The sequence below is a fragment of the Cuculus canorus genome, chromosome 2 (genome assembly GCF_017976375.1).
Source record: "Cuculus canorus isolate bCucCan1 chromosome 2, bCucCan1.pri, whole genome shotgun sequence".
Lineage (NCBI taxonomy): Eukaryota > Metazoa > Chordata > Aves > Cuculiformes > Cuculidae > Cuculus > Cuculus canorus.
In genome coordinates this window covers 114180261-114199578 of record NC_071402.1, presented here as the reverse complement: position 1 = coordinate 114199578, position 19318 = coordinate 114180261, and the positions used below count along the sequence as shown (strand labels likewise).

Below are 19318 nucleotides of genomic sequence, written 5' to 3'. Positions count from 1 at the left end.
AAGAATAGTTCTGATTATGTTTTGTAGTTTTATTCTTATGCTTCATGTAAACAGTAATGTCTACAATGTCTCATGATATATTTGTAGGATGTAGTTGTGATATTTTTTTCTTCTTTGGAGTTGGAGCCTAAGATCAGATTAAGGTATGCTTTTTTTGGTGTCCAGCTTGAAATACCAATAATCTGGACTTTTTGGAAAAAAAGTTGTCCAAGTTCTTCCAAGAATCCTGCAGTGGCAGTTGTTATTCATCACTTCTGCAAAGTCAGGACCCTGGCTTGTTCATCAGGGCATTAAGGACATGAAGATACAGTCCATGGAAAGCTGGGCACAAAATCAGACTTCTCCAAGTGAGACGAGACAGAAGTTCTCTCCATCCATGATTTCCTGCTTTCTTGACATTGTTTCTTCCATTTGCCCATTCAGCGCTCTACCCTGTTCACTAAATGCCTTCTGAATTCTTCAGCAAACAAGACGGGAATACTACAAACAATGAATCTGTTCTGTTAGTCAGCCTGGTGAAAGCAGGTTTATCCTGTCTACTCTGAGGGCTAGGAGTCCTGTTTAGACACATCATGTAACCATGTTATAGGGGTGTCTTTTGGCTCGCGTAGAAGAGAAGTTAAGTGCAATCTAAAAACAGTGAAAACAGTAATCAAAGGGAAAGTGTTAGATTTCTCATTTACTTGCGTGATTTCCAAAGTTTATCACAGCTATTCTCTCTCTGCATTTAGACTGTGTGTCAGGCCCATGTCCCTTTGGAGATGTTCATCTTTACCCACTGGGGCTACCTCGCCTTAACAGGACCTTCATCTGGGATGTGAAGGCGAGTACAAAGGCTGGACTTGAACTGAAATTTTCTACCCCATGGCTAAGACAGATTGAACCAGGAGGGACGTGCCCAGATTTTGTTAGCTACAACATCAACAGCTGTATCGATACAGCCATAGTCAACATTGGCACCTTCTGCAGGAATGGCTCGGTGTCTCGTGTCAAGCTGCTGGGAGGAGTCGTCATGTCTCTGCACCTCCCTTGGGACTCAGGTCTCACCACCTCAGGCTTCAGCATAGCTAACAGGGCTTCCATAAAACGTAAGTACAGGGTAGTGTTTTCTCACCAGCAATTGCTTCATGTAGATTGTGTCACAATTCTTTAAGCTTTTCTTCTCCAATAACCTTGTAGTTTGAGTGCTGCTACCCCTAGTTCCCTTCCACTTCATCTTTCTAAAAGCTGTTGTTATATGGTTTTTAGTTTGGTAGCTGCTGTTTTTCTAGCGTCAAATTTGTTAGTTTCATTGGTTATCCTGATAATTATGAAGCTGCTTTTGGTGTACATTAATAATTTTCAATTGCTTTATATTTCCTAAAACTTAAAAGTATCTGCTGTGTTGTTTTTATTTTTTTTCAGATAAGTGAGGCTAGATAGTATGATTAGAATTAGTTGAATGAGTTATTTACTGGTTGCAGTGTTTAGTTGGGTTTATTGATTTTTAAATAAAGCTTCCTTAACTTGCTTGAGTCTGAAACCAGTGCCTCCCTTCAGGAGAGGAGGGTGGGAAAAGGAGAAACAGTGCCTGGAAGGCACATGATGCCGCTTAAATGCAACTATCTGTTTCAACCTGCACAGTAGCATAAAGTGTTATGTAATAGTCTTCTTAAAATACGTGGAATGTTATATAGCAACCAGTGGGTTACTTTGCGGTATCATGACAAACCCTCTTTGGGAGATATTCTTGCTCTCTATTTGAATTCTGCAGTTGTTGCTATTGGTTTTAGAAGGGACCTGGTCCAGGTTTCAGCATGTAGAACACGAGGGTTTTTTTAACTCCTGGCACACTTCACAGTTGCACATTGTCCCTGGAATCCTAGAGTGGAACCATAGTCTCTGTGAACCCAACTTCATGCTGCCAAGTGTCTTCCAAGCATGAAGTCTCTTACCTGGTCTCTGTGGTTTGCATTCATGTTATATCATGTGTATTTGTTAGATCTGAGGGGTTTTTGGACTGAGAGCTGTGTGCTGGTATAAAAGCTCATATCTTTTGTTTCCTGAAGCCCAGTGAAAGGAGAAGCAGTTGTCAGGTTGCATGCTTGCTCTTCCAAAGCCAAGACCAGAAGTAGGAACTAGGATATTTCCTTTCTGAAAAATAAAGACCTCTTTGTCCAGGTGTTTGAAAGGTAATCATACTAAACTGTGAATACAGCATTAACATATCCCTTACCTTTTCTCTAATCAAAGACAAAAGAGTCAATTCAAATATATGTTTTATTCTGAAGGTTTTGGAATAACTTAACCTGTAGTTGAAGTAGCTGATCTTGCTGTCAAAATAAAAATAATCTGCAACTTCTTTTGTATGTGTTTTTCCCCCCATGTTGTAGGGTTATGCATTATTGAATCCATTTTAAAGGAGGAGTCTTCAGTCACCCTGATGTCCCCAAATTACCCGCTGGGCTTTCCGGAAGATGAACTCATGACGTGGCAGTTTGTGATTCCTTCCAGCATGAGAGCAAGCGTGTTTTTCCACAACTACAGCCTCTCCAACTGCGAAAGGAAAGAGGAGAGAGTGGAGTACTACCTCCCTGGTTCCATCAGCAACCCAGAGGTGTTCAAGCTGAGTGACAGCCAGCCTGCTAATATCGCTGGCAGTTTCAACCTTTCCCTGCAGGGCTGTGATCAGGATGCCCAGAACCCAGGCATCCTTCGTTTGCTCTTCCAAGTCGTTGTTCAGCACCCGCAAATTGATGAGAGTAAGTACCTTACAAGTGTGCCCCTTGTGTTGCTGAGCACCACGAGAAAGAGAAGTATGGAGTTCCTTTGTCATTTTTTCTTGAACTTTGGACCCTCCTTGGGTTTAAGGAGATGGGTTGCCAGGCAACACTGAGCCTGTTTTACCACCTGAGGTACCACCAGCTGTTGTTGCAGCAAGGCAGACAGCAGTGCTGAGATTTGCATTTGTGGTGGAGTATAAAGCTCCATCATAGATTCTTACAGTGTAGTTTGTAAAGAGATATTCCTTTCCTTTTCCAGCACCCACATCATATAATTGACCAGTGGTATGACCGGTCTTGCGTCTTGTATAAACAAAACTAGCTTTTCCCTTGTGACTGTGTTCCCTCTGGGGACTTGATCCAGCTATTGGGCAAGGACTTACTTGATCAGAATTGTCTGGGCTCACGTGTTGCTGCCTGTTTTCCAGTACAGAGAACAAGTTCAAGCTTATTCAGTTTTATTTTCAGCTGTAAGATTCAGCATTTTAAAGACGATTATTAAAATGTCAGCCCAGGTTTCTGCTCTGTACGTAAGCAGTCACACTTATTCAAGTGAAACTTGCTGTCATGGCTGATCAGAATCCATAGTGTGGACTGGTGAAATTAGGAGTGTAATATTGTCTTCATACAACTAATTGGCATCATTATGCATTTATTTCCTTTCTTCCTTCCTCTGAGATTTACTTATGCTTCCTAGGGAAGCCTGAACATCATCTAGTGTGAAGAAGTCACACTAGATATGGAAGATGTCAATAAGATACCCCAATGATATATCCCCTGCACATTTGGGTGTTCTTTAGGTTCGTGCTTCTTGTTGCTACACTAAGAAATTATTTTTTTTCCTGTTTTCTTGCCCCTAATCCAGACAGGCTTAACACAATGATGTGTAATACCATAGCATCTATCTGAGAACAGAAATAAAAGGCCTGGTTAGGTGATGAGGTGAAATAAGTGATTTATCCTCTGGCTTTTTCACTCTGACCTTGGTTCATGGTGAAGGTTAATAGTCAAGGTGCCCTCACTGCAGAGGAGCAGGTGGAAGGATGTCCACACTCTGGACAACCACTGCAGCAGGAGCTACGTAGAGGCTTTCTATAAGTCCTTTTAGAGGGAATGAAATCTGAATGGCCCGTACCTTGAAGTCACATATCCAGAAAGGGTCTGTAGCATCCCACCATTGTAATCCTCAGTTCTTTGTCTAGACTGGCTCAGTTCATGAACAGCAAATACTCCTAAAGTTATCTTTAACCAAATAATGTTTGCTTACATGTATTGTGTGTTGCACCTTGGAAGTTAGACAGTGAAAATATTGTGTAAAGTTAAATCAGCTTTATCTCCCTTCTACTTTGGAAATCAGTGAGGACTTTTAATGTATTTATAGCCAGTAGATAAGACAATCGCCTACAAAATTAAAAAACAGGTTGTCATTTATTGAATGAAATGCAAGTAATAAACCACTTGGATTTAAGAGGGAGCAGTGATTTCTCTAAGGATTTTATAGGATTTTGTGAGTGATTTTGTAGTTATATAAGTGCTATCGAAGATTCAAATTCAGCCCTCAAGGCAGTATTGAAACTTCTGTTTTAAAAAGAATATTAAAAATGCTGTCTGCAGCATACAAATTAAACATGGCTGTTCTTTAAAATGCATTGGTATCTATATATTCTCAAAGCTTCCCAAGCATTTGGGTATTCCATGGTTGTCTATGGTGCCTGTCATTAGATAAGAGGAAAATATAGCTTTCCAAAGTTATTACTTTATCTAACCCTCTCTGTGTTTAGCTACCACAAAAAAACCCAAACCTCTGAAGAATGAGCAACCTTGTGGTAGAAATCTTAGATTCTGTGCTTGGTTGTGGCTGTGACTTGGAGATTTCCACCTGACCTCTTGCCTTTTTGCATGTCTGACTTTCCCAGGCAGGAAAAATTCATCATTTTATTCACCTTTTGTTTATGCCTTTGAGATCCGTAGCTAAAACTAGAAAATTAAAAGTAAAAATAGTGCACGTGTGTGTATATGTATATATATATTTATACTTTTATCTGTCCATTATAGAATCATAGAATCACAGAATGGTTTGGGTTTTATATGATGAATATCATCCAGTTCCAACCCTCTGCCGTGGTCAGGGACACCTTTTACTAGACCAGGTTGCTTTCTTTGACACCAGAGACACGTGCCTCATTAACAGCATGAGGATGCTCTGCATCGGATATCTATCTTTGCACGTGACAGTTAATCTTTGTGAACTAGGTGACAGCCGTAGTCGATAATTTTTCCTCATTGATTTTGTCTCCCCCTCCCAGATGTTCCAAGTATTTACAACTGCCTTTAGCTTACGTAGGAGAAGGTGTTTGTTGTCCCTGCTTATCCCTGTTCTGGCTTGCTGTAGCAAGTCATCTAGAATATCACAGACTTGCAGAATGGCTGAGGTTGGCAGGGACCTCTGGAGATCATCTAGTTCCAATCCACTGCTAAACTGGGGTGATACAGAACAGGTTGCCTAGGACTATGTCCAGTTGGGCTTTGAGTATCTCCGAAGGCTTCTGTGGGTAACATGTTCAAGTGTTTGACCACCCTTGCATAATTATGTCTAAGCAGAACTTCCTGTATTTAAATTTGTGCTTCTCAGACAGTCACTAAACACCATTGAGAAGAGTCTGGCACCGTATCACTTACACACGTGCACACATCGCCCTGAGACACTTTATTTAGACAAGTGGTGCTAGCTCTCTTAGTCTCTTCTCCTGTGAGAACTGCTCCAGTCCCTTAAGTGTCTTTGTGGCTCTTCATCCTTACTTCAGTACATCCATGTCTTTTGTACTGGGGAGCCCAGAACTTGACTCAGCGCCACAGATGTCTCACCAGTGCTTTGGCAGAGAGGAAGACTTGCCTCGCTCAACCTGCTGGCGATACTTTCTAGCATAGCCTAGGAGGCTGTTGGCCATCTTTACCTCAGCAGCACATTGCTGGCTCATATTCCACTTGGTATTCACGAGGACCCCAAGTTGTTTCTGCAAAGCTGTTTCAACACCACTCTTGCAAACTTGCTGAGGGTGCACTCTGTCCCGCTAGTCAAGTGTTAAGTAGCTTTGGCCTCAGCACATGCCTCTTTAAGCTGAATCTTGCTGTTTGAGAGAGGCTGACAGGGATGATGGCTACTGTGTGCGCCTGTGCATCTGAGGTCTGTCAAGCTCTGAGGGTGTTACAAGACTTCTTACAGCTGGTGTGTGGTGGGGTATGGGGAAAAGGGGTGGACTGCAAGAGAAGTGGGAGCTAGTGCTGCAGAAGAGGAAGGTGCTCTTTACTTTTGTTAACTCTGCCAGTACTCGGGTGTGCTTTTTACAACCAGTCAGAAAATATTTCTGGAAGAATGATTTTGAGCAATTAAACGGAAGTGCAGTGTGGTAGTTCAGTCACACTGTTGAAGGAAACCAAGCAGTCTAGCAAAGCTTGGTCTTAGCCTTCCCACTGACATGGTGACAGACTTCAATAATTTGTGGCACCTCTGTATGTTTTTAACTGCCAAGCAGAGGTGGCTTTTAGAAAGCACCTTTGAAAGCTCCAGTGATCTTCGTGATAACTGTAAGCACTTCTGCTGAAGTACAGTACTTGGCAGTTTTTTCCTTTTTGAACCATATTGGTACTTGCATTTAAAGTAGCTGAATCTTTAACTGACTCCAGACAATCAGAAGTGTTTCATTACTGACTTTGGACAGGTTTCTTCAGCTTCACTCAGAAAAACCTAGACTAACAAACTGAGCTGAGATGCCGCTTTTGCAGTAAAAACAAAATTTGAGAATGGAGAATCTTTTCCTGATCAACTGTTGTGTGATTGGTAGAACTGATCTTAAATACAAGAAACCTTTTAGGGAGAACAAAACTAATATAATTGCCTGAGCTGCTTACATTGTAGCCTAAACTGCATAAGAGAGGCTGGCATATGTGTTACCCTCTTATAGCTGGAAAGTGGTGGGGAAGTGGGATTTGTGTGTGGAAAGGCCGAAACTTCTAGGTAAGAAGAGTGATACAATACTGTCTGAATTTGTGTTACACTGATGGAAAGAAGTAAACCATGTTTTCTTAGCTAATATAGAAATAGCTGTAACAGCTGCTTATCTAATGAGTGAGAAGAGTGATTCTGCTTCACACCATACTCCTTGCCAGTAATTGCTCTGGGGTGTTTTTGATTTCAGATGTCACCCATTTGGTTGACCTTAGCAAGGAATGGAATATGACTGTAACAATACACTTGGAAGGATGGCCCAGCCGCAACCCGCCCATGTCTGAACCGATATGCCTGATCTGTAAGGATCCTCGCTCCTGTGACCGTGTCTTGACTTTAGTGTCTGGTGCTGTCTACAAGATCTCCTTTCTGTGCAAGGACTTGTCCCGTCTGAGGATCACAGCTGAAAAAGGCATAAGTATGACAAAACTGGCTTAACGTTGTTTCCTAGGGAATGCTTTCGTGTGCTCTTTCCAAGTGGTCAGCCAAAACTTCTCTCTCACTTAGACTTTAAATAGAGTGAGGTAGGAAACTAGGCGCTGGCCAGCTGGGAAATGGGTACAGTGAATCTGCAGATGACCCTGTTGTTTGCTATGTCATTCTGCCTTTAAAAAGTAGGACGTGTGTGACTATTTCTAGGAGGGAAAGGGCAGAGGGCACCTAAGAATATTCTTGCTGAAAACAGTGTAATAAGGAAAAGCAACGGGAGAGACGTAGATCTGCCCATGAGAATACGGGAGCAAGGCAGCCACCAGGAGTGCATCTTGTGCTGCTAGCACGTCCACTTGGTATAGGATTTTTCCAATGCTCTCAACTACCAGTAGAGCAAGAGTTTTAAAATATATATTTGGACCTTGGCTAGCCTGCAACTGTGGCCCAGTCAGCCAGTAATATAGCAAAAGTAATATCTTGAGTGAGGAATTTTGCACATGCTTGTATCTGTTGGTTTCTTTGATGTCCTGCAGCCTTTTAATTAAAGCTCTTTAGCTACAAATGATACATGTTTGGGTAAAGGCCGCTGAAAGAGAGTATTTTCTTGGGTAAATGCTGACAGTATTCTGGGTGTGTGCCTCTGGTACACAAGAAAACTTGCTTTTCCAGATATTTCCTCTGTGAGAAAAATACAACCCTCGGAACTTGTTTTTGTGATTTCAGGCTGTGTCGATCTTCGGTGGTGTCAGAGGAAGATCTATTCCCTCTCTGTGCCCAAGGTTATTACCCAACTGCCAATTCGACTGCATAAGTTTATTTGGAAGCTCGTGGCTCCTGAGCTGATCAACATAGAAATTACTTCTCCGTCCTTGAAACTTCAGCAACATGTCCCAGAGCAGAGGTGCAACACAAGCTACAGTTACAGCATTGTTAGTGCCACTCCGCAGACGGAGTTGAACGTTGGTGTATTCTGTCCTGGTGGATCCATTGAAAAGATTCAGATGAAAAATAATATCACTGTATCTTTAAAAACATATGGGAAAGGATTCCTCAATGAGTCTAACCATCAGGATCTGAAGATGTCTTTTGTGCCACATATTAAAGGTAAGGTAGTGGTTTGTACTAGTTTCTTACAGTGTTGGATTTCTCAATATGCCTGTTAGAGCACAGGAATAAGCAGAAATAAGAGTTCAGTTATTTAGAATCTCATCCTGGAGCCATTGCTAGGATAATCTTTTTCTGAATCGGAGGTGGTTTGTTCCTGGAAGAAGGAAGGAACTTTGTGGCAGGTAGTTGTTTGTGGGAAATTCTGCAGATATATTTGTGCTAATTGGAATAATTAATGCTGTGGAATGGGAGATAGGTGAATTTTATTGCTCGTACTGAGATGCAGGTGACTGTACAAATTTGCTGGTTGCAGTGGTGCTTTTTTGTTATGGAGAATAAAGACCAGATAACTTCACGTGTTGAAAGAAAAAGCTTTTTAAAAAAGAAATTATAAAAACTAAGCCTTCATTCTTATTTTCTTTTCCTTTGCTACAGATGAGTGCACTTTTTCCGTAAAACCAGATCCAAAAGCTAAAGTTTATTTGCAGACTCCCAACTGGCCATATGGTCTACCTCCTTATGTCTCCATATCCTGGTACGTCATCGTGCCCAGCAAGCAAGTTGCCCGCCTAGGGTTCTCCAAGGACCGCATGGGCATCACTTGCGAGACGGGCCGTGCCTATGTCAACATAAAGGAAGAGACACCAGGGGCAGAGGAAACAGTGCGCCGTGAAGATGAGCTGCTGCCCAAGCCCCGAAATATGTATCATGACTTCTGGGTAAATGTCTCCAACTGTAAACCTGTGGATAAAACACAACTGACCTTGCAGTTCTGGGTGACTTTTACTGACAAGCAGATAGGTGAGTCCTGTAAGGTTGTGGTGGTTTGCTTTCTGTTTGTTTTCTTGCTTTGCATTGGGGAAACAGTAATGGATGCTGGTCCACCTTGGGTTGAGGGTTTTATGACATCTCTGCCCTTGGAAATAGCTGCACTCAAAAGCCTCTGAAATGGGTGCTTCTGGAGACTCTGGGGGGAAGGAAAGTCTTTAATGTGGTTGGGGGGTTTCTTTGTGAGGCAGGAGATTGCAGGGCTTAGGAAGAGTAAGACTAGATTTTTTCTTTATGCAATTTAGCTTTTTAAATTGGAGATCACAGCCAGAAGGTATACGAAGGTCAAGTGATGTTATTTCCCTCCCAAGGTCACAGACCTTGTGAACAACTTGGGATCTGATTATGCAAATGTATTCATCCAAGTAGTCTTTACTTCATGTTAGCAGATCAATTAGTCTCAGTGTTCACATGAGTAAGAAATCATCCCTAGGGCAGGTCTGACTGTTAGGTGAAGAGCACGCTGACTACTAACGGCAAAATCTGCATTCTTGGTGTCTTTCATCTCCCTGAAACATAAATCATTTAAAAAAGGGCATTTTTGGGGTAGACTTTGCTTATGTAAATTTGTTTCACATTTGCATTTCCTCTTCATCTGTGAGAAGCTGCTGTCTGTGGAAGTATTGGCTATGCAGGCTAGAACTGAAACAGTATCAAATTGATTTCTAATTTTTTCCTTTTTTTTCCTCCTTTTTTATGATTCTATTTCTTTCAAAATACGCAGTGTTTTTCCTCTGCTCACATGTGGACTTTCCTGATCAATTTTGTGTCTCTTAGAAAACCCTAGGGGCAACACAGCTTGTTGTGTATTTTGGAGGAAAGGATTGTATTGAGGGGAAGTAGGTGAAATGTCACTGTTTGCTTTGTTGAATCCCTCTCTGTCTCTCTGCACTTTCTTCTCTTCCCTGCCTATTCCATCAGAGGCACATGAGACATTGCAGGTAAGTTTGGCAGCCCATGAGCTGTGTTGATTTCTTGGAGGTGGAGTGGTGGGTTGGTTGGGATTTCTGGCTATTCTCCACTGGTAGCAGCAGGAGTTGATCATTTTTGGCCTCCTGGAAATGACTTCTCTTACCCTGCAGTGAGTATGTCTTGGAAACTCCTGCTCTTTAGGCAGCTGATATGCTTAGAAACCCTTAAGGAGGTTCAAACCCAGCTGGCTCTTAGGAGAAAGCTGATTATTTTTTCTCTCTTGCTCAGTATCTTTGTACATTGTCTCTTTGCAGACCTAGGAGTGATACTTGCTGTGGTGGCTGGGACTGGAGTTCTCATGGCTATTGGACTCACTGTCTGCTGTGTTAAGAAGAAGTAAGTTCATAATTTGGCATATGTAACTTAGCAGTTCGAGAAGGCGTTTCAGGGGAGCTGCTGGGGTCTCCGTTTCATGTGTTGATATAGATCATTTCAACATAGGTCTGAAGCGTGAGGTAGGCAACGCTCTGGCAGTTGAAGTACTGTGCCTCCAAGAATGCTATTTTACTCTAAATGGATTGACTTTAAGAGGAGAGCACTGTTCCTTGAGTCACATTACTTCCACCCCCAGTGCATTGCCTATCTTGGGCTTACTTAGCACAAGCTTCTGGCTGTACTGGAAATAAGGTATTGATTGGACTTCATCAGCAATTCCTGTGAGATTAAATTGCAATGAATGTGGCTGTTGTATCTGTGGCTCTAGACAAGGCTTTGTTCAGACAAGCTGTAAACTCGCTCAGATTACCAAGAGCTATCTTTCATCTACATGATCTCCAGCAGCTTCTGGAGTTTGCACATCAAGTGGGAGTATCTTCTATGAGATGCAGCCTTGGGGAGAGAACTAGGTTGTGCAAAGCAAACATGTATAACCTTATTCATGCAAAGAGAGTCTGAAGTCAACGATAGCTTGGGGTTTCTGATACATGAACAGTCACTGCTGGCAGGGTGATTGGATCCTGAGGCTGTAGAGCTGGAATGAATTTGTGTGATATGACTGGAGTAGTTATGAGCGTGCTTCTGTGCCACACAGGAAAGGCTTTACAAATAGAGGCTTAAAAATCTTCATCTCAGGCTTTGGTCTTCCTGCCTTGGGGACAGTCACTCTACGAAGTACAATCAAGAAAAGTTCGTTTAGCTTTCGTAGAGGACCCGCTATCTTACTAGTCTTCAGCAATGTTCAGCCTTGTTCCATGAGGATCTGACAGTCTCTAGGTCCTATTAGCGTCTGTGGATACTGGGAAACTTGGTACACTGCACAGCTGGGACCCAGCTGCAGGGGCTGGAGGCTGTTGGAGTTAGTCTTGCAAACTTCAGGTTCAGCAGAACAGCAGTAGATAACCAAATAGTGTGAAGTTATTTTCTACTCCACCCAAAATCCATGTCTAGACTCAAGAGTTTTTCGTAGGATTGTGAATAAAGCCTTCTATCCAGGTATTCAGCCTGACTGCGGGTAGCTGGGATAGGTAAGCAGAAGCGACTGTTACTGAGTTCAAACACGCCGGCCGTGTGTTGTTTCTGACCTGTTAACAATTTCAATTCTAACAGGAAGAAGAAAAGCCAGAATCCCATGGTGGGAGTGTACAATACTAACGTGAATACCCAGATGCCTGGAAAACAAGGCTTATTCACAAAAGGGAGGAAAAACAATGAGTCTCATGTCTATGCAGTTATTGATGATGCTATGGTCTATGGGCACTTACTGAAGGAATCCAATGGCTCAGTCGCTCCAGAAGTTGATGTCTACAGACCTTTTGATGGACCCGTTGGTAGCTTGCCACCTTCTCCACCTCCACTCTCCTTCAGAAAAGACATTAAATGCTCTCCTAGCACCGAGGAACCTCCACCTCTGACGGACACAGACCATGACACTTACACATTTGCTCATCAGACATCAGGGCAATTGGAGGACAGTGGAGATACTAGTGAAAAGAATAATGGAGATACAAGCACATCCTTGCTGGAAAACAAGGAACAGAATGGGTTAGGGGAGTAATTTTATGCCAGGTATAGCAGTTTCCTGTGGAAATACAGGTGACCTATAAGGACAAAGGTCTAGGGAAAAATGCTGAAGAGGAGTGTTATTTTTAAATGTTTTGATGTTGGTTTGTTTGGGGAGGAGGTGTGGTTTGGTTTTGGTTGTTTGTTTTTTTTTAAAACTTCAACTGTTGATAGCTTTCAGGTCTGGAGTGAACATCTAGCAGACCCAAAACCAGTCAAGACATTGCAGGACTGCATGCACTTCTGATTGTGAAACAGGTTGTAAAGGTACACTCTTGCTTTTTAAACTAATTCCTGACTGCCAGCTTAAATAGAATGCAGAGAATGTTTTGTCCAGAAGTCCTCCCCTCTCATAAGTCATTTCTTCCTGACTATTGGTTGGTGACTCCTTGAAGGTATAGGCTACATCACCGTCTCAAGGCAGCTCCAGGTTGCGTAAATGCCTACACAGTCTGCTAATGTCTCAGCAAAGGAAGGGACACTGTCATCTCCACCGCTTGCCGCTTTGAAAGTTCATCATATTTAGCATACTGGTGGCTAGGTATGTGTAGTGAAAGACCGTGTACGTGCCTGGAAGAGCTACGCGTGTGAACCTTTGAGCTTGGGAAGTGAGGTTATGAGCTTTCTCAGATTACCAACTGATGGTATAATACTTGGATAGCACTGTGTATGCCTACACCAAAGACTGTTTTCTTTGCTTTTTTACAAAAACGGTTTGAAAAGTCTAAACCAATTTAGGTCTCTGTTCAGAAGCCTGTAGCATTCACACTTTGCTGATACCTTGTGCTTTTTGGCTCAAGTAAGAATAAGGATTCTGTGAAGAAAGAACGATGCGATCATCCAGCTGTTCAGTAATGCATTTCATGTCACATGTTTAGAGATGCTTGGTTGTTTACTAAGGATCAAAAGAGGGAGTAGAGAAAACATTATTTCCATCAGGTGATTTCTCTGAAGTGCGAAGTATGAGAGTGAATCCATACGGAAAGCCTAGATGTTTGGGGTTTTTTTTTTTCCCATCAGTCTGAATATAAGAACCATATTGAAATTATGGTGGGGGACAGCTCTTGATTTCTAGCAAGAACTGTACTTGAGTCATCTACCTGCATTTGAAAGCCACCTCTTGAAATCAGGTAAATAATAGATCTTGGTTTTAAGTGCTGTAGTTACCATGCCCCTCAGTTTCTGTGCCTTTTTAAAACTTGGAGGTCAGCTCTTTATGCAGAGGACTATGGGTATATGAATAAACTTGCCTTTTGTATGCAAATATCTGGCTTGTCCAGGTCTGTGGTTGCTGACGATGTTTGCAATTTTGCATGCGGCACTAGACCTCATGACCTGAGAATTTCTCTCCAAATGTATTATCGTGACTGTTTCTTGCCTAAGAATACACAGAAGTGCCATAAAACTTTTAGACAGTGTTGCATGCAATAATGTCAAACAAATAATAATGTCTAAAATGAAAATATCTTTACTCATAACCTTACTGTTTACAGCAAAAAATAATGTGGACTTTTTCAGGCACAGATTCCAGTTTGCTTTTCATTAAGAGAAAGTTATGACTTAATTTTTTAAAAAAACTAATAAAATGTAACGAGACTACCAACTGGAGTAACTAGTGTATGTCTTTCTCACATGCATGTGTATAAACTCAGCCTTCAGTATTTTGATGTCTGGCTCTTGGTAGCTGTGCTGTTGCCTCAGATGATAGAAATGGGTTTCTGGAGAACCTGGCTGGGATAATATACTGCTGACTGTGTGTCTCCTTTTTCTTGCGTAGCCAGTGATTAATTGGTGTTTTTAAAGGCATGTGTTTAGATTAGGGAGAAGAATTGTAAAATATTTGAAGCTTTCAGTATAAAAATAAACGGTTCAGCAGCTTCTCAGTAGGGTCATGATAGTTGTATTTTATTCACACCCAGCTGATATATGCAATTAAATTAATTTATTTTGAGGGATAATAGCATGAAAAAACATTCCATGACTGGTTCTTCAGCCCAGAAGAGAGACCCTTATGAAAAAGTGTAAAGCCCTTTTTGTTCTAAAGAGCCTGGAAACAGTACGCACTGGCTGCTTTCTTGGTTTATTTTTTTTTTTTATTTATTTTGAGGCAAGTTTAATACACATAGAAAGTTTAAGTACACATAGAATGTTTGAAATCCTCACTACTGTGAGGATCCCAGTAATGGTTTGTTGGGAATGGATCCTAGGCTGAATTAGTCAGATCTGTTCTTGAATGCATAGGAAACTCAGCAGGAATCAGCCAGTCCCTAGGCCCTCTCCAGAACTGCTGCTTAATATGAATGTAAATTAAAGTACTTATCACTTGGATTTTCACTGAGATTGTGCTATCCTGGAGTAGTTTACATGGTCTTTATCTAAAAATGAAAATTTCCAAGTCTATTTAACCATTAATTGAAAGGTGGGGATCCATAGGAGGACAGCAGTTTAGAAGATCCTGGCCAGAACATAATTTACTTTTGAAGAGCAGAGGGAAGTGGAGGGGTTTGTTGTGTGAAGCAGCAAAGCTTGAAAAGAGACTTTGTGCTTCTTGGGCTTGAATCTGTGGACAATCTCAGTCTATCAAAACTCTGTAATTGCTTTACTTTTAAGCATGTATATGAGTAGTCTAGTGCAATTTCCAGATGCTTAAAGAGCCAAATCACTATCTTTCAATTAGAGCAAAATTTGTAGAGCACCAGTAAGAAATATTTTTGTTGCTGTTGACCTTAGATTAATATTGAGGTTTCAACTCCTTGAACCTAGGAAAAAAAAAAATATGTTGCTCTGAGGAAACTATCCTGGGATGCCTGGGAGAATAAATTTAAATATGTAAATGTTTTCATGAGCATAAATGGCTTTCTACATCCAGCAGAGCAAGTGGTTTCTTTTTGATAAAGTATTGCTTCCCAGCAATTAAGTAAGCATGGTTTACCTAATTTTCTTTGAAACTGAGGAAGTCTGGTGTGAAAAACTGGTCCAGCCTGGAGGAAGGGACAGTCCTTTTTACAGAGAATTGGAAACTTCTGGCATGTTGTTTCAGCAACATAAATGAAGCATGGCAAATTGTTTCAATTAGTAACACTCTTGACATAAAAAAGGAATCTTTTTGTGATTTGGGCTGCATCTGTCTCTTGTATTAAAGAATTCCTACACGGCTGCATGCCTGTCAGGCTTTATGCTTCTGGCCAAGACAAATCTTCAAAACCTGAAGGAAGTGCTTTGTTTCTTGCTGCATTTGTGTCTCTCTGTAGTTCATATATAGATATGTGTGTTTATCCTGGTACAACTGGTACAGTCACTCAGAGCTGTAGAAGGAGTGCCACGATGCATCCTGTGAAGGATGCTCTAACAGAGCAGTGCGCTGTCGGCGCACAGCACTTTTTCAGATGTAATGAGAGAAAAATGGCCTTGTTTTCTGAAAGGTATTTTCTCATCAGAAGAAAATGAGGGGAAAAGTTCTGTTGTCTTTGCAGCAAAACTATTTCATGTTTTTCTAACTGGAAATGATTTTATTTGAGAAAGTACTATTTAGATTAACTTTTCCATATAAAGTATGTTCGGTTTTTTATTTCATTTTCAGCATAAAGATGAACTTTTTTGCTCCCCAAGAAGAGTATCTGTCCTATGCGCATGGGTGCAAAGTTGTACTGAAGGAGACAATGCTCTGCTGGAGAAGTTGGGAATGCTGTGCCTCTCTCCTCTCATCAGGGGAGAGAAACAGTGAAAGGGAGCACAGGGTTTGCTATAGGTGACTGATTTCAAGGGAGTTGAGCTCTGGTGAGCAAAAAGCATTTATAGGCCTCCTGAATGTATTTAATTTCTCTTGAAGCTTTTTATGTCAAAGCTTTTTATTTTTTTATTTCCAAATGTAGCAATTTTGTGAAAGATCCAAAAAGAGCTTTAGGGCACATCAGGATCCCTGCAACAACTTCAGCACACTTGCTGTTTTTCCCGTCAAGGGTTAAATTTTTGGGTTTTTTATCACAGTGCTTGTACAACTGTAGCCCCTCCATGCAAAAAAATAAGAAAGCTGTACTTGGCTGAATTTTACCTGGTTGCTTGCCTTTGAAACTGATTTCCGCATGAGGCATGGTGAGCCTGACATGTCTCCATCAGCCAGCTCTGGGGCATTGCCTCTGCTCTTGCATTTGACTTTTTCCTCCAGAAACGCAGAAGTTTTGAGTGGCCTTCAGCTTCCTGGTAGTGGGAGATGTTGGAGGGATGTGTGCTCACCTCTGAGTGCTCCTTGAGGCCATCACTGGTGCCTGCTGAGGCCACAAAGGCTGTGTCTTCCAGTGGGGTGATTCAGGTAAATAGTGGGAGAGGTGAAGGGATGTTTCCATTTCAGGGGCCACCACCTCAATCCAGACGGAGGAACACCTAAACCTGCCCCTTTCTTAGGAGCCCTGAGTGTGGTTTTGCCTGAAGGTGGTATTAGGGTGCCCCAAACATTTTCCACTGTAGGAGAAGCGTCTCTGCCTTTGGTCTCTATTTTAAGGGCTAAAAAATGGTAGATAGAGCTTATACAAACAGCTTCCTCCTTGCCACAGCAAGGCATCTATTAAGTAATTGTGTATAAATCGGAAGAAACTGGCCTTGAGTGAGATTCACTGCTTTGTCTTAGGAGCATGAACTGCAGCCTCCTGAGCCCAATTGTTTTAGCATCTGCTTCAGATTCAATATTGCAAATGCTTTTTATTTAAAAGTGGGTTCTTTAAATTAAGAGAAGCAAATTAATGATGCATTTCTATTCTCAAAATGCTACTTTGATTTAATTGCTGGATTCTGGAAAAAGTAACCAGAAAAAAATATGCAGAGATGTTTTTCTGTAGCATACAGTTAACTGCATAGGCAAAAACATCAGCTCTCTCCAGTTTTAGGCTTCTGAGTAGAGTTTTGTTTATGCTTAACTCCACATTTGCACTTCAGGGAATGAATGCATGAAGCTTTCAGCTTTGAAATCCTGCATATCCACTCATACCTTCACAACTTCGGATGCCCTCAAAAGCATAGGTTTTAAAGATAAATGGTGTGATAAAGGTTTTTGTGTAAGAATAATCACCTTAGTAAGATGCAAACTCAAAAACTTGTATCTTTTCAGATTTCATGTTTCCACAGTAAATTAAAACTACTTTCTGCCAAATCAAACCTGTTTAGATACTTGATAATTACTTTCATAGCTTAATTGGTTTACCCATTCAGAAGCTTGAAAATGTATATTTTCCCTTTGTTTCCTTAAGTTAGTGAGAATTTAATAAGTGCTAAACCCTAAGAAGTAAGCAAAGGTATACCAAAATCTTCTAGTATGATTGTTCAGTGAATATTTTATAGTTTAGTCCTTCAAAGTAATTAAAAATTAAGGGCAGCAAACCACTAGATTTTCCTCTCTAATTTCTTTTATTTGGGTTAATGGAAAACAAGTTTCTAAATATCTTAAACCAGCCTAGAAATGCATATGGGTTCATGCATATGTCTAATATACAGGAAGACAATTTAATATTTTTTCTTCCTAGTCAAACATCTGAGGAAAATGGGATATTTACTTGTGTATTCTGACGTTTGATTTTGGGCTGATCAGTTCTGCAGGTTGTACTCCTATGTGTTCTCCGTAGGTTTTTGTGGCCGCTTGTCTGGGTTAAAGGACAAGATTTCTGTGACAATGCTTCCCAGTGCTTCTCGTGGGACACAAGTCTTGAGAAATCTGTGCCCAGGTTATAGCTGGAAAGGTAGCACTGCTGGAAGTAAGACAACTCAACCTGGGGAGGGTTGAACCATGTGTCAACAAAGTTGCTCCAAGAACTGACTGAAAGGTGGATTTTCGTCATCATACCATTTTCTTTTTCTGCTATTGTATTTTCATGTAGTCTTCCTTTATCCCCATGCTCCTAGTTGGCTGAATTCAAGATGGAAGTTTACAGAAACCACTTTTTGTTGGTAAATCTTCTCTGCAATTTACACCCAGCAGCCAATGCTAGGGTGAAATACTGTCTGCAATATATTTCTTACACTAACTGCACTGGAACCTGCTTGGATTACAGCAAAGCTGCCAGGTGAGGTTAGCTGCTGCAAGGTTTTGCTGCCACAAAGTTGCTTTGGCGTGGAATGAAGTGGCTGTACTTGAAGTAATTGTTTACGTCTCAAATACTAGCTGGAGAAGTACATGGGAAAACATTAATAGATGTAGGAAAAACTCAAACTATTATTGAGACTATTGCTTCTCTTGACAGAAATGACCTCTTGTATGAGTAATAACTAACTAGACGCCACATTAGATTGGAAGTGTGCAGAGGAATAAGCCAGGTCCACAAATGCTGCAACAAATCATGTTGCTACCAGTAACCTCTCTCCAAGATGTGCTTTACAAAATCCATAATTGCCTCACTGACATTTACCATAGTAAAAAAGTCTCCACCACTTCACACTTTGCTTTAGATGATGCGAAGGTGATGACTCCATGGCTTTCTGTCACTGAGGAACAAAACAGAGGAGATGTTCATCCTCCTGCTACATCAAAGCAGAAAAAGGTAATGACAATAATGCATCTCTTGGCTCTTGTAAAGACTCAGAAATTTTAGTTTTAATCATTAAGGTGGAGCTAATCGCTTATTCTGAGGGTAGATATTTTCCTATATGGTTCCTTCAGAGGTAATTTCACCTCATTCTGGTATTTCTTGGTAACAATTAATAATGTATGCCAAATTTTACATTGTCTCATGTCATCATTGTGAGGATGCAGATGTAAGAGGAGGATCTCTTTTGCTGCAGCAGGAGCTGTGAATGAAGCTTTCACCATTCCTGGCAAATCACAATCACCTTTTTTCCTGCCAACATTATGTAGGTGCAGCAGGTAGGCAGGCTGTGCTGGGCTTTTGGGGATGATGAGGACCAAGTGTGCTAACTTTAGGCATTCCCAAGCCAGCAGTTGCTTTTGATGACATTAGTTGAAGTTGTACCCCTCTATTGAATCTCCACCCCTAGCCATAATATTTATTTAAATGACTACTCTATACTAACCTTTACTGAGAGATTGCTCAGAGCACTAGGAAACTTACCATATGAAGTAAGGCTGAGAGAACTGGGTTTGTTCAGCCTTGAGAGGAGAAGGCTTAGCGGAGACCTTATTACCATCTACCAGTATATATAGGGTGTCTGCCAAGAGGATGGAGACTTCCTTTTCACAAGGAGTCACACGAAAAAGACAAGGAGTAATGGG

General features: G+C 41.2%; 1 protein-coding gene across 2 annotated transcripts in view; it reads left to right on the top strand.

The window, feature by feature from the left end:
• The window catches only part of CDCP1 (CUB domain containing protein 1), a 29720-nt gene extending 15651 nt beyond the window's left edge, over positions 1-14069 (top strand). The window contains exons 3-9 of one of the 2 annotated variants that reach the window (XM_054060544.1): positions 732-1088; positions 2373-2741; positions 6959-7186; positions 7924-8304; positions 8743-9108; positions 10362-10443; positions 11653-14069. In XM_054060544.1, the coding sequence (XP_053916519.1) occupies positions 732-1088; positions 2373-2741; positions 6959-7186; positions 7924-8304; positions 8743-9108; positions 10362-10443; positions 11653-12100 (2231 nt within the window). In that variant the 3' untranslated portion in view covers positions 12101-14069. The remainder of the gene's footprint in view (positions 1-731; positions 1089-2372; positions 2742-6958; positions 7187-7923; positions 8305-8742; positions 9109-10361; positions 10444-11652) is intronic. The other variant, XM_054060546.1, reaches the window with a different exon arrangement.
• The last annotated feature ends 5249 nt before the right edge of the window (positions 14070-19318 follow it).